The sequence below is a fragment of the Macaca nemestrina genome, chromosome 9 (assembly GCF_043159975.1).
Source record: "Macaca nemestrina isolate mMacNem1 chromosome 9, mMacNem.hap1, whole genome shotgun sequence".
NCBI lineage: Eukaryota > Metazoa > Chordata > Mammalia > Primates > Cercopithecidae > Macaca > Macaca nemestrina.
Genome location: NC_092133.1, coordinates 126,991,118 through 127,018,382, shown reverse-complemented (window position 1 = coordinate 127,018,382; position 27,265 = coordinate 126,991,118). Strand labels below are relative to the sequence as shown.

General features: G+C 40.3%; 1 protein-coding gene across 1 annotated transcript in view; it reads right to left on the bottom strand.

Annotated features, from left to right (window-relative positions):
* LOC105488215 (cubilin) overlaps nucleotides 1-27,265 on the bottom strand; it is a 313,890-nt gene that overhangs the window by 9,010 nt on the left and 277,615 nt on the right. The window contains exons 60-64 of the mRNA XM_024794869.2: nucleotides 16,952-17,160; nucleotides 6,706-6,868; nucleotides 6,151-6,356; nucleotides 2,981-3,128; nucleotides 1,730-1,911 (exon numbers count right to left, since the gene is read on the bottom strand). Coding sequence (XP_024650637.2) covers nucleotides 1,730-1,911; nucleotides 2,981-3,128; nucleotides 6,151-6,356; nucleotides 6,706-6,868; nucleotides 16,952-17,160 — 908 coding nt within the window. The remainder of the gene's footprint in view (nucleotides 1-1,729; nucleotides 1,912-2,980; nucleotides 3,129-6,150; nucleotides 6,357-6,705; nucleotides 6,869-16,951; nucleotides 17,161-27,265) is intronic.

Below are 27,265 nucleotides of genomic sequence, written 5' to 3'. Positions count from 1 at the left end.
GAGGTACATAGGTCCAAGTTGAATAACCTGACCGGCACAAAGAATAACTGTATTTGTCTCTTCATTTCCTTCCTGCTACATACATCTTTCGGTCTCCTGTCATGGCGAATATTCCTTTAGAAAAGGCATGAGCTTCCTCTGAGTGTTATTTATGGCGCTATATGTTAAGGCTATTAATAAAGGATTTAGATGAATTCCAAAGGGGAGAGCTTTCCAGGATGATACAACTCTGCATCAGGAATCATGTGGAAGCTAAACCCATATGCAAAGACCATGTGCCGGGACATCCTTCCTGGCCAGGCTGGGCAGAAGGTGACAGCAGCCCTAGAAGCCAAATCAGATGAGGGGGTTGCAGGGGAGAAAAGAAGAAAGAAAGAAAAGAAAGAAGGCCCTTGGTGCTAAGAAGCTGAAGATGTTTTGTTGGGCACGAAGGCTGAAGCTACCAAGAAACTAGCAGCTGAACAGAAGCCCGCTGGAAAGAATCCTCCCACAGAAGGAAAGGAGCCTGCTGCATACACCGGTACATTTGTTTATGCTACAAAGATCAAATCATCTTGGGCAGCTTATTTTGAATGAAGTCATGATCAAAGAGGCAGTGAGAAAAAAAATAAAATAAAAAATACAACTCCAGATCAGGTGAAGACAAACAAGCACACTTTTTGGAAACTTTACTGAAGACTCTTGTGTGGTGAAACAAAGCCAATTGAAGACGGTCAGGATGAGGTTTAGATTTAAACTCCACTCATAGAAGAATTCAGCATCCTTATGCTCTTGGCTCTTAGGTTCCACCTAAGTACATTTCCTAAGGATGAATGCATTTTCAACAGAGCTTGCAAAGCTTACAACCCTGTGAGCTCTGGGGTTTTCTGGCAAAACACAGGTGCTGAGTTCCACACACTGGGTTCACATCAGATGAGGCTTATTCAGACTGTCTCCTGCCTATGAGCAATGATGTTCATGTCCCATCTCGCATGCCCAATGCAGGCGATGGCGCAGAAAGAGCACAGAGGGAGTTCACTGGGGGCACTGGAGGACCCCAAAGGTTCAAGCCCAAGAGGCGCATGGCTCTGCCTGCTCCAGGTGCAAGGGGGGCTTCTCTCTGTGTGTCCTGGGGTGGGAGTGGAGGGTGGGTGAGTGGAGGATGGGCAAACAGCAAAGTCACTTCTGTGCCCAAATTCAAGCTCTGGAGTGGTGGAGAAAGCACAGAGCACACCTCCTGTGACCAGGGAGCACTTATTCAAGGAAACACTTGTCTTTAGAGGATGTTGACAATGCCCGAAACTTACTGTAGCTGCCAGGGAAATGATGTGAGCTATTTGGTATCATTCAGTTTCATGTGAAGAATCAGCATGTTGTCCTTAGACTTCCCTCTGATCCTTTTATGTCTCAACTTACATATTGCTCTCTTAAGCCTTCTAATTCCCAGACTGAGTTAGGGACTCCTACCCATGCTGGACCCAGTTAGTCCTTTACACATTGTACTGTAATTGGCTATACCCCATCTGTCCTTCCCACCAGACTAGGAGTCTCCTGAGGGCCCTGAGGTTCCCAGTTTCTGGTGTTTGGACTGGTGCTCTGTAAATGTTTAGGGAATAAAAGGGTAATGAATAAATTAATGAAACAAATAAGAATCGTATAGTATTAGCAGCACTAGAGAAAAGATGTAAAATCTTAAGTGATCCATCATCTTTTAAATAATTCATTCAAATGATATTCAAATGCATGTTACCTCCAAGAAATCGTTTCTGCATCTAACTGAGTTCTCGATGCCAAATGAATGAAAAAAGAGAGAAATGGTGTGGTTCTGGGGGGCCGTGACGGTAATGGTGCAATCCATGCCATTGTTATAGTTATCTGGCCATCCAGGGCTCCTCAGGTTGCCAAATGCCTTGTGATAGTCTCTGTTGCAATCTTAGAGGAAAAATATGCATAATTAATGTATGCAATCCAGTATGTAGTGCTCCTTCAACTTCACAGGAATCATTCAAAAAGATCATTACATTTAAACACACTTTAGAAAAAAGTAATCCAGCTTCTTTGTTTATCTTTGAGATAATTGAGACCCTGAGCAGTGAAGTGAATGGCAAGCGGCACACACAGGTGCAATGCAGCAGCTCGTTCACAAAAAACCCCTACGGGAAGCACGACACAGGAGGCTTCTCCTTTAAAGACGAATACTCGAGCATCCTTTGAACTTTTCTGATCACACGGAGGTGGAAGTGGCTAGCATTCAGACTCTCTTTTCAGCAAGGATGCTACCTCCAAGACCGAGTTTTGCACAAGGATTTTAAATCCATTGGTGAGTTATTTGTGGCACATCATTCTCTACCTTTTTTATGTTTGTTTTTGGTAAAAAAAAAATACCAAAAGTACTTTTGTTTGTTTTAACCAAAGGCAGCTTTCATTTGAATCAGTTCAAAATAAGTACTAAATAAAGTGTTCTGTGAAAATAAACTTCTCAGTGATAGTAATCAGGTAGCCCTTTCAAGGATTTTTGATTTTTACAAAATAGTTTTCTAAGATTTTCAATTTTGTGATTTTCAATTTTGTGAAAATACTAAAAACCTTTGAAACATAAACTTTAAATGAGTAAATTGTATGATATGAGAATTATATTTTGATAAAGCTTTTGTAAATAAATATATATATTTCTTGTAAATAAAAATGTATATTCAATGTGGTTAAGTGGATAATTAAAAAGACAACTGGTATATTTTTAAAATCAACTATATACTTCGAAGAAAATGCTAGCATTCTAACCATCTTGGTTAGTATTATATTCTCTTTATCTCTTTAGAAACCAACTTTAGTAATCTGCGAAATTGGGCCTGGGTTCTAGTTAAGAGATGGGTGTGGTTTTTGTTAACAAATCCTAATTTACTCACAGGAGTCAATTCTAGAAATAATTGTAATTATTCTAGGAATAATTGTAATGATCATGGCAGCTTTTCTGAATAAAAGATGAAGTTCCAGGGCTCACCTGCTATCTGATAGGTGAAACTCATTCTAGAGTTTCTGTTTACAACTCCAGATTTGAAAATGACAATTGCAGTACTCATAGAAGAGTAAAACACTGGCACAGCTGAAGCATTTCTGCCACAGAACTGAATTCTTGAATTTCCGTGACCCTGAAGTGAAATGGGAGCCAAATCATGTTAGATTTAGTTTTAGAAGAGAACAGGCCATAACAGAAATTAGACTGCATATAAAAGTATGGCTTATTTAACCACGGAAACTAGCTCTGTTGTTGGAAGGGCTCTGCAAGAAGACTCACATTGGGCTTGGAACAGACACAAGTTGTACCTTCCCAGAGGGGTGGGAGAAGGGGAGGCAAAGTTTTTGCTGAAACCACAGACACTACCCTGCTGAAAACAAGACCCCTCGCCTCTCATGCGACTTCCTAGCTGAGGCCTGTGCCATTGCTCTGAGGATCGCCGGGCTGTTTGAGAGCTCACTGGATCTCTCCTCCTGGGGCTTTTGCCATTGTCCTGAGCTCCATGGGACTAACCACCACCATCACCCTGATCCAGCCCTTGCCGCCCCTTAGCAAATCTAGTCAGAGCCTTTGGTTCCACTGCACATCCCCCAAGCCAGCCAGGGCCTGTCATGAGGTCCCAGTTCCCCTTTGTAACACTAGGGCAACCCTCCTCACCTCTCAAAAGCCTGGAGTGAATGCAGTCGAATGCCCATCAGTTCTTGGGTAAAAACAAGTTGTACCAAAGTCAGGGTATTTGCAGCCTCCCTGTCACAGGAATGTCTCTAATATCTGCAGTCCTTAGGAACTTACTGAAAGACTTCACCTGTCTCTGCTTGCAAAACTCCTGTAACTGCTCAGGGCTTCCACCCCTCCTCCCCACTGTCTCCTGCTCTTGGTCCTTGTCTAACTTTGCTGTATCCTGTGAACTTTAAACACACTGTCAGTCATTCCCTGTATACATCCCCCGCCTTTCCACTTTGTGGCCTTAGCAAAACCTGGTTCTCCAGCAGCCTCCTGGTAGAGGCTGTTCTTTCCCATGCTCCATAGTTCATTGAGGAGGAAGGGTGGGGGGCCAGCCTCAGGGGAAGAGAGGGATGCTCCATATTCCCCACCGCAGCTTCCATCCTCGTCTCAAAGCTGGTTTTCCTTCGAGGGTCTCTACCTCTGGCCAAAGATGATCTCACCATTCTCATCACTCTCATTTACTTTTCTCCCAGTTACTTCCCTTCATTTATGAAAGACTTGAGGTGTCTCAGCTCACAGTAATCTCCTGCCCCAATTTCCCTTCTGAACCCTTTAGAGGTTTTGGTGTTTTTACAGACAAGCCATTAAACACCTTCACTTTGTATTTCTTAACCCCAGTGACTTCCATCTCTGCATCTCTGTTCATCTCCAATGCCAGCTAACCACCGTACATCCTCTGTAACCACCCTACACATCATTCCTTCATGATCTGCCAATTAGGGCAGCTCTGTCTACTCTTGGATACCCCAAGAATCCTAGTTTCTCGGGGCTCATCCGTCATTGTTTGTCTTTCCTCCCTACCTACCCAGTCTGAAACCCTTTATTGTTTCCTGTATTAATTCAGTGGAAAACATTATTCAGTCATGACAAACACTGGGTCTTACTCGAGGCTGCTCCAGCTGCTGTTATGTTCCAGCTGGTGCCTCGTGCCCTGAAAGTGCCATTCTGTGCCCCACTTAGGGGTCCACCCTGATCCCCATTGTCTTAGCTTCATGAAGCCGGGGAAATTGAAAGAGCTTTCACCCAAAGGGCCTTGTTCCACTTGACTCTAAGTCCTCTAGGGTACCACTGGGTAATAGGGATTTTGTCCTGAAAACAATTACCAACAGAACAACCATAATCTAGCATCTTGTCTACCTTGGGAGCTCATCTCAGTGTCTATGCTTTGCACAAAACTCAGCAAGTCCAGGGCCTATTCAGCCGCCAGCACATCTCACACCTCTCCACACTGGAGTCAGACAAACTGGACTTTTCTCTCCCCAGCAAGACCACGTGAGAAGCAGGGGACCCCAGATTTATAATGAAGAGGACCTTGAAAACTCAGAAGACGACAGATGGGACTCTACTAGTCCAGCATACGGGGCTTTGACCATGACATTTTACTGGAATGAACTGGGGAGGGTTAGTTGCTCCCCAAACTGCAGAAAGACAATCCAGGTATTCTCAGATGTTCTCCCGGTATCCATCCTCAGTTCATGGCCACTCCCTTTACATATTTTCCCAGATAATCTCATTCTTCTCATTATTTCAATTACCTATCATGATAATGATGATTCACAAAAATCTTTGGGCCTTTGGTCAACATCCCACTTTGTGTCCAACTGTATCCTCAACATCTTATTCCAGAGGAAATACAGACTCAGCATTTTTTAAAGTTCAAAGTGGCTTTTTGTTGTTGAGACGAAGTCTCGCTCTGTCGCCCAGGCTGGAGAGCAGTGGCACGATCTTGGCTCACTGCAACGTCCGTCTCCCAGGTTCCAGGTTCAAACGATTCTTCTGCTTCAGTTTCCCAAGTAACTGGGATTATAGGCGCACACCACTGTACCTGGCTAATTGTTTGTATTTTTAGTAGAGACAGGGTTTCACCACGTTGGCCAGGCTGGTCTAGAACTCCTGACCTCAGGTAATCTACCAGCCTTAGCCTCCCAAAGTGCTGGGATTACAAGCGTGAGCCACCATGCCCAGCCTTTTATGACCTGTGAGACTAGTGCCAAAGAGCCTCTTTACTGATTCTCTTGTGTTCTGTATTGACCCTTTCAATTCAACCTATACGTAAATCCCACTAAATATAAGTATTTCTCCAAGCATGGTCCGTGGAGCTCTGGTATTGGCACCAAAACACCAGAGGTGTTTGTCAAAAATTCAGATAAATGGGGATTCAGTCTCTGAGGGTGGGCCAGGGAGGATGCACTTTTAAGATGCATCTTAATGCATTCTTAGGCACATGAAGCTTTGAGAGCTCTGGACCTACAGGACCAAGGTCAAGTTTCTCGACACCTGATTGGAGGGCTTTGTGTACAGATGAAAAACATATTAAGCTGGAACTAACTTAGAAAATTATTTAATTATGGCTTCATTACTTCAAGTGTTTTGCAAATACTGGTGAAAAGGTCACTAGATGCGACAGTCATTCATCCTATAATTGTTACCTGTGGTGAGTCCTGAAGCTCTAAGTAATTCTGCGTGCAGTCTTGCGAGGTCAGCTGTAACGCCCACACAGTTATCTTGACCTGCTGATGTGGAGGGGCGTCAATGACCCAAGTACAGGTGGAAAATGGGACATCTGGGTCTGATGAATTGGGTGATGAAATATTTTGTGGGGTCCAAGTTGCATTGTATGTTCCACCACAAGGCACTGGGGAGGGAAGAAAAAGCAACACAGGAGACATTTTATTCATGTCGCATCTCAGGCAATCTTTAAAATTCTGTCTTCCCTGCCTCCCACCCCAGAGGAGCTATATTTTCATCACTCTATTAAGAATTCAAGGTTTATATCCTTGACTAAAGATTGTATCAAATTTGTACCACAGATTAAACATAGAGTAATTAACATGGTGTTTAGCAATTGACATTGAGTTTAGATAGTAATTGACATTGAGTTTAGTAATTAACATTGAAATTTAGATATAATAAGCGGGGCATTCTTTTCAGTGCATAAATACATGTGTATTTCATAACTTATAAAAATGCGTCTATTTACTCACTGTCCGTGATGGTGTATGTAGCATTAAATCCTTCCCTTTCTAATACCAAATCACTGACGAATTGAACCGTAAGGAAGTTACCAGAAGAGATAAAAGGAGCAGGCACGGTGGAACCACAAAACGTTCCAGCCAAGTTCGCATTTTCACTATCCCCATCGTATAACTGAGAAGAAAAACAATTCATTACTTCTCCATTATTTACAAAAAAGTTGCATATTTCACACTACATTGGATGTGAAGTCACAGTAGGTCACAATTAAACATTTTACATTGATGTTCTTAGAGGTGGTTGTAACTTAGGAACAGAATTATAATTGGATTCATTATATTATGACTTTCAGTAAAAACCTGGTATGATGTCTAACATTTTTTTCCTCTTTGGGAAAGTAATATATGATTTTAAAAAGAATGTTATTGAGAGTCCGCTCACCCACTGCTACCTTAATCTCCACACTTACTAAGACTCTGGCCCCAGCTGCTCTGATCTCTTGCCTAGATGATCACTGGATCCAAGGAAGCCTCTCATTCTGCTCTTGTTCCTCTTTCCTCTATTCTCAAAATGTCAGCCAGAGGATACTGTTAAAATGTAAGTCAGGCCAGGTCACTGCTCTGCTGAAACCCTCCTATCTGCTTCCCATCCACTCAACAGAACAGCCAAAGCCATCACAATGGCCTTCTCTCCTCTCCCACCCCTCACCTTTCTGATCTAATTTCTTATTGTCTCCACTTTGTTCATTCCACGTCTCGAGCCAAACGAGGCATGCTTTTACTTCTTGGGTATGGCATTTGCTGTTCGCTTTGCCTGGAATGCTCTTCCCTGTATATCCACATAGTTTGTCCTCGTACGTTCCTTCAGGTATTTACCCACATATCCCCAACTCGGCCGGGCGTGGTGGTACACGCCTGTAATCCCAGCTACTCGGGAGGCTGAGGCAGGAGAATCGCTTGAATCTAGGAGGTGGAGGTTACAGTGAGCTGAGATGATGCCACTGCACTCCAGCCTGGGTGACAGTGCAATACTGTCTCAAAAAAAGAAAAAAAAAAAAATATCCCCAACTCAATAAGGCCTTCCTGATGCAGACTCTCCCAACATCGCCATTTCCTTTGCCGCTTGATTTTTCTTCACACAAGCGTTATCTTCTTCTATATACTACATATTTAGCTTTTTTTTTTTTTTTTTTTTTTTTTTGATACAAGATCTCACTCTGTTGCCCAGGCTGGAGTGCAGTGCTGCAATCACAGCTCACTGCAACCTTGAACGTCTGGGCTCAACTGATCCTCCCACCTCAGCCTCCCAAGTACCTGGGACTACATGTGCACACCACCATGCCTAGCTAATTTAAAAAATTTTTAGAGATGGGGTCTTGTTATGTTGTCCAGGCTAAACTTGCTTATTTCATTGTCTTTCCCTCTGAAGAGAATACAAGTTCCATGAATGCACAGATTTCTTTTCTGCTCACTGCCATGTTCCCAGTTTTTAGAAAAGTGTCTGCACATGAGAGGAACTCAATAAAAATCTAATAAATAAGCAAGTGCTTTGATTCCTGTCTCCCACTAGCCCTCCCAAAACTGTTCTCCCTGAGCCATCTTTACCTCAATGTTTCAAGCCTACAACTTTAGTCATCTCTGATTCCTCTCTCTCTCTCTTCACTCCACAACCACTCCATTCTACCTTCAAAATATATCCCAGAGGGCTCCATCTCCAAGTGACCACCATCATCCTTCACCTGTTCCCACTGAAACATCTTAAAAGACCTAATTCCGGAGCTACCATAGTGTTCTCCACTGAACTGCCTGCATGTCTGCAAACTCCAATGAGATGATGCTCCTGCTCTGTTTAAAATGCTCCGGCAGATCCCCATTGCACCTAAAGTAAAATTCCAGCTCCTTCCCACGGTCTGCAAGCCCCGGCTGCTCTGGCCTGTGCCTCCTTCCCAGGCCACCCGCACCTCATGGCTGGCTGCACTACCTTCATCCCAGGAGGAGGACTGCCCATGGCCCTGCTCCTGCTGCTCTTCCTTCTTCAGCTGAAGCTGAGTCCGCACAGCTAACGACTCCCTGTCATGGGCCCTCACCTCACATGTCACTTCCTCAGAGAAGCCAATGCTATTGAATGTTGCCCTTCCCCAGTGTCATCCTGTTTTATTTTCCTATTATAATCAAAACTGATCTTATTTATTGTTTATTTGCTTTGTCCGATCTCTTTCCCAACAAGGATGTAAGTCCCACGGGTGAGGAGATGGAGACTCTGTCTGACTTCTTCATTGCAGTGTCGCCAGCACCCAGGACAATTTCGAGCCATGGCATCCTTCTAGAAACATCCATTGAAATAGTGGGTGCTTGGATTTCTCTCAAACACATAACTAGAAAACGTTTGCTTCTAAGTAATCTTCATTGTATTTCTAAAATGAGTATCTGTGTGTATCTAACTCCAAATATTAAATTCATAACAGAGCTATGATGTGTTCAAGGCCTCAGAACAGCCAAGACCATGACCACTGACATTATTCTAAAGCGCTAGGATTATATAAGACAGGAATGACAAAAAGCCATCATTGCAAAAGAAAAAGAAATGCACCACTAGATGGCACTGTCTTTTCAACTTAAACATGATTTTAGTTACTTCAGAACCAGATGAAACTCGAGTTTCCTAATCTTCACCCCTTTGTTTCATGGAAGAACATATTTGCCAAGTTTTAGGTTATGCACTTTTTCTGGTAAACAAGTTAAAATTTCATAATAATCATTGCTGTCTTTATGATCACATTTATTTTAGCAAGCATTTTTATTCTGGGACCTGTGTGCCAGGCCTCTGTGCTAGATCCTATGCATACGAGGATATATAAAGCCCTTTCTAGACCTTCAAGACATAAGACTCTCTCATGAACAAAGGAGAGCAAAGGTCTACAAATTAAATATACAAATACATATATTTGTGTATATATGCACATATACTATATATATACACATAAATATGTGTGTACATAAATTATATACAAAATAGAGAAAAATAAGTGCTACAATAAAAGAATGGGAGTGTATCATGAGAACCCACTTGATGGAGACAGACATTTGGGTTGGCCCTTAAATGTAAGTACAGACCTTCCAGACCTGCTGTGCACAGTGGCTCATGCCTGTAATCCCACCACTTTGGGAGGCTGAGGCAGGTGGGTGACCTGAGGTCGGGAGTTAGAGACCAGTCTGACCAACATGGAGAAACCCCGTCTCTATTAAAAATACAAAATTAGACAGACATGGTGGCGCCTATAATCCCAGATACTCGGGAGGCTGAGGCAGGAGAATTGCTTGAACCTGGGAGGCAAAGTGAGCCGAGATTGCACCACTACACTCCAGCCTGGGCAAAAAGAGCAAAACTCTGTCTCAAACAAAACAAAACAAAAAAAACCTTCCAGACCTACAAAACAGAAAGGGTATCCCAGCCAGACAGACATGAATGCCACGCCATGGAAGTGTGAAATGCATGGCATGTGTCAACAGCTTCTGACCCCCTCCACTGGGACTGGAGGCTAGGGTGAGAGAACAGGAGAAATGACGAAGTCCAACAAACAAAGCTGTGAAGTTCATACATTTCATCCAAGGAGTCTGGATCTGATCCTACATGATGTAAGATCGGATTTGGGTTTTACATGGATAACTGGTAAATGTGAAGGAAGGTAGGAGGCAGAAGCCAGGGCTGGATGGAAGGGAATGACATATATGCCTGGCCCCAAGCTGGTCTTGTGTTAGTTCATTCATTGCCACAGTAACATTTCTCCTAAGTGAGTTGAAATAGCTTGTGGCCTCAGGATAACTGACATAGGAGGCTCTAAACTCCTGTGCATCAAGCCCAAGATCACTATCTGCTGTCTTGTTCTCTGATAACACTAAATCTCCGCTACAGACTTTTGCCAGGTTGCCCTACAGTGTGTTGCGGGGTCCCCTATCCAATGATGAAGGGGGGGATCATATATAAACTGGGATATAAATGGTGCCTTTAGGATCCACACCATGACAAGCAGCTACCGGCCGCATTCTGGGAGCATACATTTCCTGGCACAATGGACCTGGAGCTTGAATTACGTTCTAAGTCTTGTGGATGTGGGTAAGTGCTGAGAAGAATGTTATATTTTCTCGACTTTTAGGACTCTGATAGTTTTAGAATCTGCTAAAGATCCTGAAGGCATTGTACAAATAATTTAGTGGCAGGCAGGCTCTGCTACGACCATGGCAAAATCCCACACTTCACCCAGCTATTGAGTTAAGCAGTTACAAAAACTGGAAAAGAAAATTTTCGGATTTTGATTTCTATGAACTTTTAATGCACAAGCACAATAGACTTCGATACTGGACTATAATTCTTTTAAAATGTAATAATTTCATACATTAAATATCCTTAGGACTTCATCTTTGAATCTTTCCCTGGGAATTTGATCACAAGAGGATTTTGATATTCTTCCCGGGAGCAGAATCTTAGAGTATCTTCATGAATTCTTTGATCTTATGGCAGAACCTCTGCTGGGGTCTGCTGGGTAACACTCCAGGGCATAATTTAGTATGGGAAGAAGAATAGAGAGTAACTTTTCGCGTTTGGGGCTAAACTCTGACCCATTTCAGAATCTTCTGGAGAAAAAAAAGTTATACTAGTTCCAGATGTCTGGGAAAAAGCCACAAAGAAGCAATGATTAGAATCAGCTCTACAAGAGAAGGAGTTTTCCTAGTATTGTTTTCTAAAATCTCAATGTTCTTTTCTAGTTCTTGGAGCAATGTCTAGAATAGAGTAGGTATGCTAATTAACACCGATTGAATGAAAGAATGAATGAGTAGCAGGCATGACCTCATGTGGACAGGAACGTGATGCCTTCCATAGACTGCTGATCCTCTCCCCAGAGATGGACAGCCCCTCCTCGGCTCCAGTGTCTGACACAGACTGAATGGTTAAGCCCGGTGCATTAAGTTAGACCTTCTCAATGAGGTCAGTACCACCCCGGAGGGAGTGCTTTGCACAAGTGTGGTGGTTTTGGGGTCATCACTATAATTTGGGGCTATAACAGACACTTAGTAATTCACAGGACAGTTTTGCAAAGTGAAAACTTATGTCCCACATAACTTTCGAATGTCCTGTCAGACATTGGTGTAAAAAAAAACCCAAAAACTTGTTTATAATTATTTGATCCCAGAACCTAAATCTATTTTATATATAAACACAAAAATATTTTTGCATAGTTTTGATACGCACCAAATTTCCAGAAAAGCAATTATTGTGTAAGCTGAGGGAAGACTATACTTTGGTTTAGAAATGTTTGTTTTGAGTTTTTCCACCATTTTGGAAACTCACGTTGCAGATGGTGATGCTGCTATTGGCATGTGGGCTGAAAATACAACCTACCCGTATTTGTCTAAATTTATACTTTTTATTCACCACCATTCTATATTTACATATGTGAAGACACACTATTTTATATACTTTCCTTTTATTTCTCCTTTTCATTGCCTTTAGCATAGGATAGTGATTTTTTTTTTTTTTTTTTTTTTTTTTGAGATGGAGTCTTGCTCTGTCCCCCAGGCTGAAGTGCAATGACTTGATCTTGGCTCACTGCAATCTCTGCCTCCTGGGTTCAAGTGATTCCCCTGCCTCAGCCTCCTGAGTAGCTGAGATTACAGGCACCCACCACCATGCCCGGCTAATTTTTGTATTTTTAGTAGAGATGGGGTTTCACCATATTGGTCAGGCTGGTCTCGAACTCCTGACCTCAGGTGATCTGCCTGCCTCAGCCTCCCAAAGTGCTGGGATTACAGGCGTGAGCCACTGCACCCAGCAGTATAGTAATTTTTTGAAATTACATTATGGGTAGGTTATACCATAGATGACATTCACTTCAGGTGGGAAAGGAAGCATTACAGAATATTGGCTATGAAAAGGCCTGTAATTCCAGCACTTTGGGAAGCCAAGGTAGGTGGATCGCCTGAGGTCAAGAGTTTGAGACCAGCCTGGCCAACATGGTGAAACCCCGTCTCTAATAAAAATACAAAAATTAGCTGGGCATGGTGGTGCATGTCTGTGATCCCAGCAACTTGGGAGGCTGAGGCAGGAGAAGCACTTGAACTCAGGAGGCAGAGGTTGCAGTGAGCCAATATCGCACCATTGCACTTGAGCCTGGGTGACAAGAGAGAAATTTCAAATCAATAAAAAAAGAAAAAGAGAAAGAAAAGGGACACTGGTGGGCTTGAGGAAAAACCGGGCAATGTTAGGATGAGGACAGCTCTCTGCTGGTTCCGTATTTCCTGGCAGAAAAGTCAGCTAGGTTCATACGCCTCTCAGTTTTGTAAAGGATAACAAAAAGGAGTGAGTTTCTCTTCATTCTGTAAATCCCAGCTCAGCCATCCCCCTCTAGAAAGCCTCTCCTGAACCCCAAAACACAGCCAATCAGAGCCTCTTCTGCTCTGCCCTTTCATGTTGTTTCTGTTTATGATCTTGGTCATGTTATACAACATGTTATACAACGTGACAAAAATGTCCATTATTTAAATGTATTTTATTTGTACTTTAAATGTAATTGTTTAAATGTATATTATTTGCTTACATGTCAGTCTCCTATACTTTACCAGTAGCTCCTCAAGGAGCTTGAACTCTTCAAGATATGTCTTTAACTGTCTACATATCCAGTGATGCTGGTACAAGGTCTGGCACATACCCTTGCCAACTAACTCCTTCTGCAATGGATATGATGTGCATTTCGACAGAGACCGCTCAGTGCCATGCACAATTCACTAGGTGATTCAGTTACTGTAATTACTCTCCAAGTCAACCCTTTCACAAACAATCATGATAGAATTATGAATGAATAATGGAATTGGTATGATTTTACTTGTATAGCTAACACAGAGTTCAGTTAATTTAGCTTTTCTAATAAGTGATTTGATTATAATCTCTAAAACAAATCTAAAAGGAATCAAATGTCCCATTTATCACAGAAAAATCTCTTTAATAAAGAAAGCTCCACGCTCCACATTCCAAGGGCTATTCTTTGATCTGCCAGTTAACTGGTAGTTGGAAATGTTGCCAATTGAAGGAAATTGCTTTTCCAAGAGGGAAAACAAGAATAGTTCTGAACAGAATTTATTTGAAAAAAATGATATTTTATTTTGAAGCAAGAAAATAACTCCTTGTTTTTGATACTGCAGTTTCTGACCTGAATGAATTGCGGAAATTCAGAAAATGACAAGCTGTTTTGATGACATTATCAAATCACACTCCATATAAATGGATCTTGAGAGTAAATCCAATCAACTCTTCTAGCAGGGCCATACTCAAAATATTCCATAAGAATTTAAAATTGTAATTTTATATGCAAATCCATTATTTTTAGTTTTTAAGAAAAAGAAATTCCATAGTGCCCATGCCTATTTGGAATTACTCCAAGGGGGAAAAAAAAGGGAGGTAATTTTGTTTACAATTTATGTCAGGTACAGTGCTAAATGCTCTAGGACACATAATTTTAATCCTCAAAACTGCCTTTCATGTTAAGTACTATTATGTGATTTAAAGAAAAATAGATGAAGTGATGAGGAATCGGGAAGATCAGGAAATTTGTCTGACAGCAAAACTGGGTTAGAGTTCTCATACCATCTGTCTCTAAACCTTCTTACCTTTCTGTAAAACCAGGGGAGCTCTCAACAGTTCTGAATTCAGCTTTAGGACTGCTCTAGTCATTTTGGTCTCTTCCAGTCTTTTTTTTTTTTTTTCCGAAAGTATCTTACTCTGTTGCCCAGGCTGGAGTGCAGTGATGTAATTACGACTTACTGCAGCTTCTACCTCCTGGGTCCAGGGGATCCTTCCACCTCAGTCTCCTGAGAAGCTGGTACCATAGGTGCACACCACCACACCCAGATAATTTTTTTTGTATTTTTTGTGGAGACAGAGTCTCACTATGTTGCCAGGGCTTGTCTCAAACTTCTGAGCTCGAGCAATCTGCCGACCTCTGCCTCCCAACGTGCTGAGATTACAGATGTTGAGTCACCGCACCCAGCCAGCCAGGTCTCATTTTAGGAAAGGAGAATTCAACCGGAATTGACATCCCTTGCTATCTTTAGTCTTTCATCAACTCCTCTGATCCAGCTTCTGTGTCAACACTTTATTAAAATGGTTGTCATCCAGAGCAATGAGGCTGGTCTTCATCTTTTCCTTTCTTGGCCTCTACTTTACAATTTAATTGTATTGACCCTCCATGCCTTGTAAAAGAATCCCCCTGCCCCTTGACTTCAGGGATACTACACTCTTCTTGGTCTTCACATTTATTTTTTCATGCCACATCTGTTTCTTTTCCTGGCCCTTTTGCCTTCTCCAACTGCCTCCCTGGATACCTTTCCTGGAGCTGAGAGCCTGACTCTGGAATCCATGGAGACTCCCTCTAAGAAAGCATCCTTTCTCCTGATGGAACGAAGGCTCTTTGCTGCATCCTCTCTATTCATGGAGCTGTCTTCTCACTGGAGCCCCATTCCATTCTCTGCCCACTGCAGTGTCACTTGTCTGTTTTGCTCTCACCAAAACCACACTGTTATTTTTCTGGTCTCTCAACCTTAGCCCTTTTCAGAGTAAAAACATAAGCATATAATTAAGTGCTCAAATGGGTATTCCCTCCACACATTTTCCTTCCTTTTCTTTTAAAATAATTTTCTTTAAAGTTTATTGCAATGCTAGAACTTGAGTTTATCTTGCACCCCTCTTGCCATTGCCGCCATGGCTGCACCCCCGATCCACCTCCTCACCTAGGAGGGACCTCTCTCTGGAGCCCTCCCAGCTTCCTCTCCTTCCAGTTCCCACAGCTACTGATTTCAGGTTAGTCTTCCCTAGCTACTGCTCTTATCACATCACTCATTGGAAAACCTTCAACCACTCCTTATTTTCAGCCACAAAAAGTCTAAAGTCATTAGTTTGACTTTCAGGATCCTTTGTAATCTTGGTATTTCTTTACATAGGCCATCTTAGTTCTTGCTACTCTTTAGCACTATTCTGCTTCAATACAGCCAGCCTCTTTACTCTTTCGAGAACATGCACATATCAAGTTCTACGACTTTTTGAAAATGTTCACCTTGCCTGAATTCTCTCCTGTCTTAAGTTTTCCCTCGCTCTATCAAGTCTTCCTTGATCATGACAGAACTTCATGAACTTTCTTTCCTTTTAAGCTTGCACATTGCTTCAAGCCTGTGTCAAATGCATTCATTAGCGCTTAAATGCTGACTCTCCTGAACTGTGCATTCTTAATTTGCATGTGTCATCCCATAATTTTCTAATCAGACTTAAGCTCCTCATAAATAGAAATCTTGCCATACTTTTTATTTTTCCCCTGAGAGTGCAGTAGTAAACATTGATTGATGCTACTTAACACTTGTAATCTGAACCCATATAACCTGATAGGTATAATAATTTAATATTAAAGAGTCATTAAAAATTGAAGAGAGGTTTCTTGATTTACTTTCTTATTTTATTTATTTATTTTTTTTGAGATGGAATCTTGCTGTGTCACCCAGGCTGGAGTGCAGTGGCGAGATCTCAGCTCACTGCAACCTCCAACTCCCAGGTTCAAATGATTCTCCTGGCTCAGCCTCCCGAGTAGCTGGGATTACAGGCACCTGCCACCATGCTCAGCTAACTTTTTGTATTTTTAGTAGAGACAGGGTTTCACCATGTTGGCTAGGCTGGTCTCAAATTCCTGGCCTCAAGTGATCCGCCCGCCTTGGCCTCCCAAAGTGCTGGAATTACAGGCGTGAGCCACTGTGCCCAGCCTTGATTGACTTTTAATGGGATTTCAGAACCATTTTAATATCTAAACATAATGTGATAAGAAAATCTATAAGCCTAAGAAATAGACAAATTAAGAGGTGATTATTTGTGTCACTGACATTGTTTATTTCAGGATTTGCCAAAGATCCTTTGAGTATCTCTCTCCAAAAAACCAACCTTCCCATAGATTGTCTCTTGCAAGACACTGATGAACAGGAGATTTAAATGCTAATGTTAGAAGCCAGTCACACAAAATATCTGAGTCACCCATATTAAAGATTAATTTGATATGAAGATAGAGCATCTATAATATTAAATGTTGCATCACTGAAGTATAGGTCATTTTAAAAAGCAGTAGTACCTGTACTCACAATTTTCAGGACTTCCTGTAATGATATAAACTGGAATACACTATATTAGAGTCTGGGATGAGTAGACTCTGTTAAAAAAACAAAACAGGCTTACCTTTACATAATCATAAAGGCATCTTTGCCCAGTACTTGCTGCCTCCAGAGCAAATGTATTGAAGGTGAGGTGAATTACTTTGTTTACAGGTCCAATTATGATCCATACACAGTTTAAATTCTTGTCATACATTCCATTCGAATCAGAATCAGGAGAGGCAAAGGTATTATTCAAGGCTGTCAGATAACCACCACATCCTTGCTGAGGCCCTGCATTAAAACAAAGACACATCACTATGCAGACCAAACAGAACAGACCTTACATTGTACATGGAGCGTTTTTAACAAGAACATAGTTTCCATTTTCTGTCACACTCTGAGAACATGATCAGATCATTCCCTCCTGGGCTCCCTCCTTTCCTCCCTCCCTCCTTTCTTTTCTTCCTTCCTTCTCCCCACCCCTCCCCGTCCCTCCCTCCCCCCTCCCTCCCTCTATCTTTCCCTCCCTCACTCCATCTTTCCCTCCCTTCCTCCATCTTTCCCTCCCTCGCTCCATCTTTCCCTCCCTCGCTCCATCTTTCCCTCCCTTCCTCCATCTTTCCCTCTCTCGCTCCATCTTTCCCTCCCTCGCTCTTTGCTTCCATAGCAGAGCCTTCAGGTGTCTCCTTCTTACTCAGAGTTGCTGAAAGAAGTAGGAAAACACATGGGGTTCTATATACGTTTTGGGGATTGCTGATGTGATTTATTGAAGATTTTCGTAGCCTTGAAAAATTCAATTTTATACAAAATCAAGTATTTTGCATAATAAAACTGGTAGAAAATGTGCATATGTTTTACTTTTATGTTCCGCTTTTATGAACACTGTCAGACTGAAAACTGAATTTATGAAGAATTTACCCAACACACCAAGAAAATTGCTGCCAAGAAATCTTGTATTTACACAGTGTGATAGAAAGAGGCTGAGAGGCATTTAACACTGCAGTCCAGTTTATATTCAGCCACACTCTATATTTAACTTTTTCTTTTCCAAAACACGAGAAGCTAAAGGAAAAAAATCTTTATAGAAGAAAAAGGCCTTCTTTGAGATAAAAATTGTATAATTCAGAATAAAACTGCAAAGGAGAGATAAAGAATAAACTCAAGACGATTAAACAGTCTACCATAAAAGAATACAAAAAAAAAATCCTCAGAACATAAGATTTAGTTTTGTCTATTCCATGGCCTAAGCAGATAGCTCAGAAATGATTTAAGAAGAGCATAAAGGGATGAACAATTTATTGACAATTTTGAAAGCAATGGTGAGGATGAAATAAGCTCAGAATAGCCCTAGTAGGAATAGGGATTAAATTGGTGCTGAAAGTCGTGTCTGTAAAGCTTGCATTCTACACAAACATAGGTCATGGCTAGTTCCAGAGTTAAACTTCACTGGGATTGGCCTTCAGTCTATTTTTCTCATTCCATTTTCTGCTCACAGCGAAAGGACTGCTTTCAACATTAGGGGGCGCTAAGATTTTGTACTTGGACTTGGCAGGAAACATGAACAATGGTGGCTCTCCTCAACTCTGTCTGTAAACCCAATGGATGGCAAACGTACAGGGTGATTTTTGTTACAGGTACATTACTTAGTAGGTCAGGCTTGGCCTGTCCATAGCTTCTAAGTCAGGTGAAACCATACAGTATTTGCACAGTCAGACATTTCCTGAAGCTGAAATGCTTCCAAAGGCCCAGTTCCTGATGTATTCACAGAGGGCATCTAGGACAAAATTATTCTGAAACGTAAGCAATACGCAGTGCTTCACCACACGTGGCTAATGATTCTGCTCATCTGAACGGGGCCTGCAAACTACAGAGTTGGAGTTTGTGGAGTTTGAGCAGCTTTGATTCCAGTGTGAACTGACTGTTACTTAAGGAAACCACTTAAGCTTATTAGCATGCATAGTACAGAAGAACAATGACTGAGGGTGTGAATGCATTGATACATTTATTTACTACATATTGTTTAATATTCAAGAAACTATATTTAGTATTTAAGTAGAAAAAGATAAATGATAGTCCATTAGTAGTGCTAAGACATAGATAAATAATGATGACACAATTTAGAAAATGATAGGTTCAGTAAAAGAAGCAGAAAAGTCTTACATCTTGCAAAAAGATGAAGATTACTTTGGGCTACAAGGATCTCGACTGTTCCAAGGAGGAGGTGACTTGGATCTGGGTCTTGAAGCATAAATAGAATAAAACCATGTAGAAATGGAATTGGCATTGCAATTCCAGTCTGAAAGAATCTTATGATCCAAGGCTAAATGGGCAAGAATTTACATTATATGCATGGGCAAGCATAACTCTGAGAAAACAACAGGGCACATGAAGGAGAATAATGAGAACCAGGATTTGGGAAAACACGATGGGGTCTTCTACAGAGGGCCTCCAATGCTGGATTATACAGAGTTTGGCTGTCAGACTGTGTTCTGTGGTTAATGGGATCTATTTGAATGATTTTTAATCAAACAAGTGGTAGAATCAGGATGTACTTGCTAATCAAGTCTTATCTAAAAATTGATCCAGAACCAGCATTTCACAAGTAAGGGAACGGAACTGAAGGAGATGAGACCAGGTGAAAGGACATTGCGGTAGTGAGGGCTGCAGGTAGGAGTGCTGAAGAGTTGGAGGTAGGTAGACAGGAAAATGCTGTTGCTGGGCATTATTCTATTAATACATCAGCTTCAAAAACTAAATGTTATTTATAAACATTCAAGCTATATATTTTATCACTACTTGTTTATTAATTGTTACTAATAAGTTCATAAGGGCAAGATGGCAATTGCACTTGGGCACAGTGAATGCCATTACACACACTTATTATGTAGTACTACTGCTATGACTAATGCCATACGGCAGCACACCCGCATTCCAGGGAACCCGAAACAAGTATCCTTAAATCACTGATGTGTTTGCCATGGATTGAGTGGTAGATAGGCTGATCCTTCCTTCCTTCCTTCCTTCCTTCCTTCCCTTCCTTCCTTCCTTCCTTCCTTCCTTCCTTCCTTCCTTCTTTCCTACCTCCCTCCCTTCCTCCCTTCCTCCCTCACTCCTTCTTTCTTCTTCCTTTCCTTTCCTTTCCCTCTCTCTCTCTCTTTCTCTTTCCCTCTTTCTATCTTCTTTCTATCTCTCCCCTCCCTCCCTCCCTCCCTTCCCTCCTCTTCCTCCCCTTCCTCCCCTCTCTCCCTCCCTCCCTCCCTCCCTCCCTTCCTCCCTTCCTCCCTTTCTCCCTTCCTCCCTTCCTCCCTTCCTTCCTTCCTTCTAGATGAGGACTTGCTATGATGCCCAGGCTGGTCTTGCATTCTTGGGGTCAAACAATCCTTCCACCTCAGCCTCTTGAATAGCTGGGATTACAGATGCATGCCACCATGCCCAGCTTATTTGACTGATTTTTAATTCTTCAGTCCCTCTGTCTTCAGTCTCTCTCTTTGCACTGCACTAAAATGGAGAGTATATTTTTCTGTGCACTTGATGTTAAGCTTGGCCCTACGACTTGCTTTAGAATGAGTATTAGTGGTCATGAAGCAGTCAGAGGCCTTGAACGTGCTTCTGTTCTGTTCTTGTCTTTATTGTTGTCTAGGACTTTGTGCTCCTGTGATCCACTAAGATATCATGTGTTGAGTAACTGCTGGTTCAAAGAAAAAGTGGATTCATGTGGAGCAGACTTATACCCAGACTCAACTTTACAGCCAACTACAGCCAACCCGCAGCCTGGAACAGAGGCAGGCAAGCTAGTCCGTGGACCCGTAAATGATAAAAACAAATGCTTTCATTATAAGACACTGAATTGTGGGTGGTTTGTTATGCAGCACTGTCATGGTAATAGCAGACTAATACACACACTAATATTAACAGTTTGAGCTATCAAACTATAATAGAGCTCATTGCTCAATTCATAAAATATACACACAGAATAAAGAAAATGGAGAAGAATTATCATCAGATAATCCTGGCCAAAATAGTCAAATAATCGAAGTGAATATCATATTACATGAGTGAACAGGTATTTGTGTAGTGCAGGAAATAGCAATTGCTCTAATTCCCCCACTTTAGTGCTTAAATATAGCAAAACTGCTCTATGCAAAATGAAATGCAAGTGTATATGTCTTTGAGAAAATGTAATGATCAATATTAACAAAAGAAGGGTTCTTTCCCAAAAGGAGCTATTGCCACATTACTCTTTCTGTGTTTCAGTGGTAGAGGAATATCAACAAGGGCGACCTCTGTGACTATGAAATAGAGTCCCATGCATCAGAAAGTCATATATATTTACTATACTGCTATTTTGAAATTGTGTTTTTTTTTAATGTATAAGCCATCTTAACCTTGATATGTTTAGCATCACCAATCCATCATTTCCTCATTGCTACACATTTTTGGACCACCCAGACAGCTCTCATCCATCAGCACTGGCCTCATCAATCAGGTGTGTCAGTCACTCTCTAATGACACACCCTGTGTCCAAGAACAAATGTCACTCTAACTTTCTTCCCTGAATTGGAAATATCTCTCTCACACAAAAGAGCCATTTCTTCAGAGAAAATACATGTTTTGGCTAAAGGAATATGGGAAACACAACCCCATAATAAGGAGTGAGATCCAGGTCTACTTAATTAAAAGTCAGTAACCGAATCCCGAATTATTACCTTCCAATGACTAAACCTCAGAGTGAAGCTTAAGCCAAGATCCATCTGATAAGGGAAAAAATAGTTACATTCTCTAAGATAAAACATCTCGAAGGCTTCAGTGGAGTTAGATACATTTTTTAATCGTTATTTGGAGAATTGACATACTATATGGCCGACATTTTCTTGAGGTTGTCTGGATAGTATCTCTCCCTGTCTCTGGTTGACCACTGCTGAGAAGGTGCACAGCGTGCTGTACCAGCAGATACAGAGTGGCTTGACTTCAGGCACTTTCCTGTTTCCAGCAAGCCATCTGTGGCTTTAGGCTGCAGCTGAAGGAAGCTTTACCGGAAACTACAGGAAGCAGAATACAAAGCCATTGAAAGCTGGTGCCTTAGGGAAATGCGAGCACACCTAGACAGCTTCTTTTCTACCACACAGGGATGCAGAGCTAGAAATGCATTTTCTGTGCATTTATACTGTGATTTATAAGGCTCCAGACACACAATTGCCCCAAAGCAGTGTATTCATGTAACAACATTCAACTACATTTCAGATAAACTGGTTTTGTCTTTTTCTCTAAAAGTAAACAGTGTTTATTATTTTACTTCCTAAACTCCGATGTGTACAATACTTCAGGTACAATATTTATGTTATACAAGAAAAAAGTTAGTAGTTTTTGTAATGAGGTTTTTTATTGTTTTGTTTTTAGTAGCTTCACTCAATTTGACTCACTTTAGTTATTCTAATTTGAAACCCAGCTTAATCTAAATTAAAATGTGTATTTAGTATGGTAATATTTAGGAATCATAAAACTAAAAGAATGGTAAGTTACTAAAAGAAAGGTAATTTCAGCAAGCTAATCAGTAGCTATAGTTAATAGAAAAAAAGCAATACTTGCATAAAGAACTTAGGAGAAGGAAAATTTTATCATTATCTTTTAATTTATCTTGTATTATTTAGACATCACTGAAAATGCTTTATGTATATATCGTTAGTCCCAGGGCATTTTATGAGAATCATTCTTTCCAACTTGGAAATTAAAAAAATAATTTACTAAGAACAATAATTTACTAAGAAATTAAAAAATAATTTACTAAAAAAAATTTACTAAGAAAAAAAATACTGGAAAAAATTATTTCCAACTTAGAAATTAAAAAAATAATTTACTAAGATCGTGTTAGTTGATGCTGAAAAAGCACTTGGCAAAATCCAACATACATTCATGATAAAAACTCTTGGCAAACTAGAAAGAGAAGAGAAATTTCTTGACTTGATAAAAACCATCTGTAAAAACCTACCGCTAACAGCATACTTAATGGTGAAATACTAAATGTTTTCTCCCTAAGATCAGGAACAAGCCAACGATATTTATTTCACACCTCTCTAACTCAGCATAGTATTAGAATTCTTGCCAGAATAAAGCAAGGAAAAATATAGAGAGAGACTGGAAAGGAAGAAATAAAATTGCCACTCTTGCAAGTAACTATTATCTGCAGAAAATCCCAAGTAATATAGAAAAACATTCTTAGAACTAATATGTGAGTTCAACGAGAACTCAGGATAAAGGAACAATACACAAAAATCTATCAAATTTTAATATACTAACCATTAACATGTAGAGACCAAAATTAAAAAACAATACCATTTATAATCATTCCAAAAAAATGAAATATTTAGGTGTATACTTAATGAAGCATATACAAGATTATGTGATGAAAATTACCAAATAATGAAATAAATAAAAGAAGGCCTAAATAAGTCTAGATACATATATGTTCATGGATTGGAAAACTCAACATAGTAAAGACATCCATTTTCCCCAAATTGATGCATAGATTTAACACAATTCCTATAAAAATCTCAGCAAGGTTTTTCTGCAAACATCTAAAAGCTTAACTTATTTTTATTTTTATTTATTTATGTTTTTTAGGATAGAGTCTTCCTCTGTCACCTAGGCTGGAGTGCAGTGGTGTGATCACAGCTCACTGCAACTTTGAACTCCTAGGCTCAAGGGATTTTCCTGCCTCCGCCTCCCAGTTAGCTAGGACCACAGGCAAGTGCCACCATGCCTGGCTAATTTTGTTATCTTTGGTGAAGACAGGATCATGCTATATTGACCGGTCTAGTCTTGAACTCCTGGCTTCAAGGGATCCTCCCACCTTGGTCTCCCAAAGCTCCAGGATTACAGGCATGAGACACTGCACCCAGCCTTTATTTTAAAATTTATATGGAAAGGCACAGGCCTTCAAATTGCTTAAACAATCTTCACAAAGAAAAATGAAGGGGGAGGAATCACTCCACCTGATAGTAAGGCTTACCATGTAGCTATAGTAATCAAGACAGTGTGATATTGGTGAGGAGTTAGGCACATAATCAATAGAATAGAACAGAGAACTCAGAAACAGACCCATACAAGTATGCCTAACTGATTTTTTTCAAATGTGCCAATGCAATTCAATGAAGGAAGGACAGCCTTTTCAACCAATGGTGCTAGAAAAATTGGACATCTGGAGGCAAAACATTGACTTCCACCTAAATCTCCTATCTAAACCAAAAAGAGCTCAAAATGGATCATAGACACAAATGAAAAATGTAAAATCATATAACTTTTAGAAAAAACAGCAGAAAAATCTCTGGGACTTTGGGGTAGGCAAAGAATTCTTAGACTTGGTACCAAAAACATGATCTATAAAAGAAAAAGTCGAAAAACTGAACTTCAACATTAAAAACTTTTGTTCAGTGAAAGGCCAATATAATGCAAGAAAATTAAAAGGCAAGATATAGACTTGGAATTAACATTTGCAAACCACATACTGACAAAGGATCATTGATTGAGAATAAATAAAAAGCTCTCAAAACCCAACAGCAGAAAAATAAATAATTCAATTAGAAAATGGGCAAAAGATATAAATAGATATTTCACCAGGGAATAGATATATAGATGACAAAAAAGCACATGAAAATTACTCACCATTAGGGAAATGCAAATTAATACCACATGAGATATTAATACACACCTAACAGAATGGCTAAAATAAAATTAAATAACAACAACAGCAACAATAACAGTACTCTACAATGAGATGACCAGGGAGGGATGCAGGTCCCAGTTATAGAAAGCCATGACTTACTAATCAAAATAATACAAGCCAGAGCACGATAGAATAGCATCGTAAAGTCCTGAATGAAAATAAATGGCAAACTAGAACTCTATATTCAGAGAAAGAATCCCACAAAATTTAAGAAAATCAAGTCATTTTCAAAAAACAAAAACAACGAACATTTTTTACCAGAAGATCTCCAATAAAAGAAACACAAAAGAGAGGTCTTCCAGAAGGAATACATTAATCCCATATGGAAGCATAGAATTTCAGGAAGAAAAGAAAAATAATAGCAATGGTAATTTTACATTATTAATAATTGTGTAAAACAATAAAAATATTTTGTGTACCTATTATGAATGTAGAATTAAAATACTTGGCATATATAGCACAAAAGACAGGAAGTAGGTAAATGGGTTTAAAATGTTCCAAGGTCCTTGGATTGATTATTGATTATAACATGGTAAAAGTATCAATTTTAAATTAGATTCTAACATATTAAGGTTGAATACTGTAATCTCTAAGGTAACTACTGAAACAAGAGTAACAGGATGTATAAATAATAATTTTAAAAGGGGAGTAATAAAAAAGTGATTCAATTTTAAAAAGAAAAGATAGTTAAAGGAAAATAAGAAGAGGTGGGACAAACAAAACACAAATAGTACAAAGGTCTATTTAAAACTAATAATGTTAGTAATTTTATCAGATATAAACACATTAAATTCTCCAATAGAAAGACATTGCCAAACAAAAGTCAAATATATTCTTCAGGATAGAGAAAAGTTGAAAATAAAAGGGCTTAAAAATATATCATGCAAATATGAACCACAAGAAAGCTATTGGAAGTTATACTTTATCGGAACAAGTAGAAATTAAGGCAAAAAGTATTTTAAAATGTTATTACATAATGATATGAGTCAATCCACCAGAAAGATACAATAATTATAAATATATATGTGCCACATTACATGGCTTCAAAATAAAAAAGAGCAAAACTCTAGCCAAGATGTTTCTACTGAGCTTCTAACTCTCTTATCTGACTACTTACTGAACACTAGCTGGATATCCTAAAGGTACCAAATTCTGCAGATAAAACCCAAAATTTTTATTATTTTATTCTGCAAAGCACTATCCTCTCCTAGTAATTTTCTATTTGAATAGTGGTGTCACAAGCTATTGTCCAGAAACCTTAGGAGCATTATTATTTCTTTTTCCCAAGCGGCTTCTCTCAAATGGAACACTGTGTTATTGATTCAATATTTTGAGGATTTCTCCTTTCAATCTCCTTTATTTTCATGGTACCACTGCTCTTATCATCCCATGCCTAAACTATTGCAATACTTTCCTAACTTTTTCCCTGGAATGCTGCTTCAAAACATCACCCCCACAGGTGCTAGGATGTGCTTTCTAAAATAAATCTGACTAGATCATAGCACTCTCCAGCTCAAAACAATTAATGGCTCCTCCTTGCACATGATACAGGGCCCTTCATGTCTGGTCTTTGCGTATCTCTCCTGTCTCAGCACCTCTTGTTCTCTGCCTTATGCCCCAAAGCATTACCAATGTTCAGGTTAGTGGGCATCCATTGAAATGGGATGCACCTGTAACGTTGTACATGTGTTTATTTTTCTCCATAGATTGTCCATTTTCCCAATGAATGCTTCTTTTTTTTTTTTTTTTTGAGATAGTTTCACTCTGTCACCCAGGCTGGAGTGCAGTGGTGTGATCTTGACTCACTTCAACCTCTGCCTCCCAGGTTCAAGTGATTCTCCTGCTTCAGCTGCCCGAGTAACTGGGACTACAGGTGTGTGCCACCATGCCCAGCTAATTTTTGTATTTTTTGGTAGAGATGGGGTTTCACCATGTTGGCCAGGCTTCAAACTCCTGACCTCAGGTGATCAGCCCACCTTGGCCTCCCAAGTGCTGGGATTACAGGCGTGAGCCAGCATGCCTGGTAAATGAATGCCTTCTTATCCTTCCAAAGTAATACTATTTATAGCTAAAAATTCTCGCATGTGAAATGAGTGACAAGTATTTTCTAATTTAATCACTGAACCCTATAAGGTCATTATTATTAGTGTACTCTTTTCACAGATTAAAAAAAAAAAAAAGACACAGAGTGGATAAATAAATTGTCCAAGATCAACCTCATTGAGATGTACAAACCGAGTTTGTATCTGGGATGTGATGCTCCATGTTTACCATCTTACCCACTGCACCATAATTCAGGACTCACATTCTCTGAGGTGCATCCTCTAACAATCCTGTGTCCTTTCTTCCAATCTTAAGTGCTTTCAGTGCCCTTTTGCATACACTTCTGTTAAAAAACTTCCCTGGGGGCTGGGCACAGTGGCTCATGCCTGTAATCCCAGCACTTTGGGAGGTCAAGGCAGGTGGATCAGGAGGTCAGGAGTTCAAGACCAGCCTGACATGGTGAAACCCCATCTCTACTAAAAATACAAAAATTAGCCAGGTGTGGTTGCATGCGCCTGTAATCCCAACTACTCAGGAGGCTGAGGCAGGAGAATCACTTGAACCTGGGAGGTGGAGGTTGCAGTGAGCCGAGATTGTGCCATTGCATTCCAATCTGGGCTACAGAGTGAGACT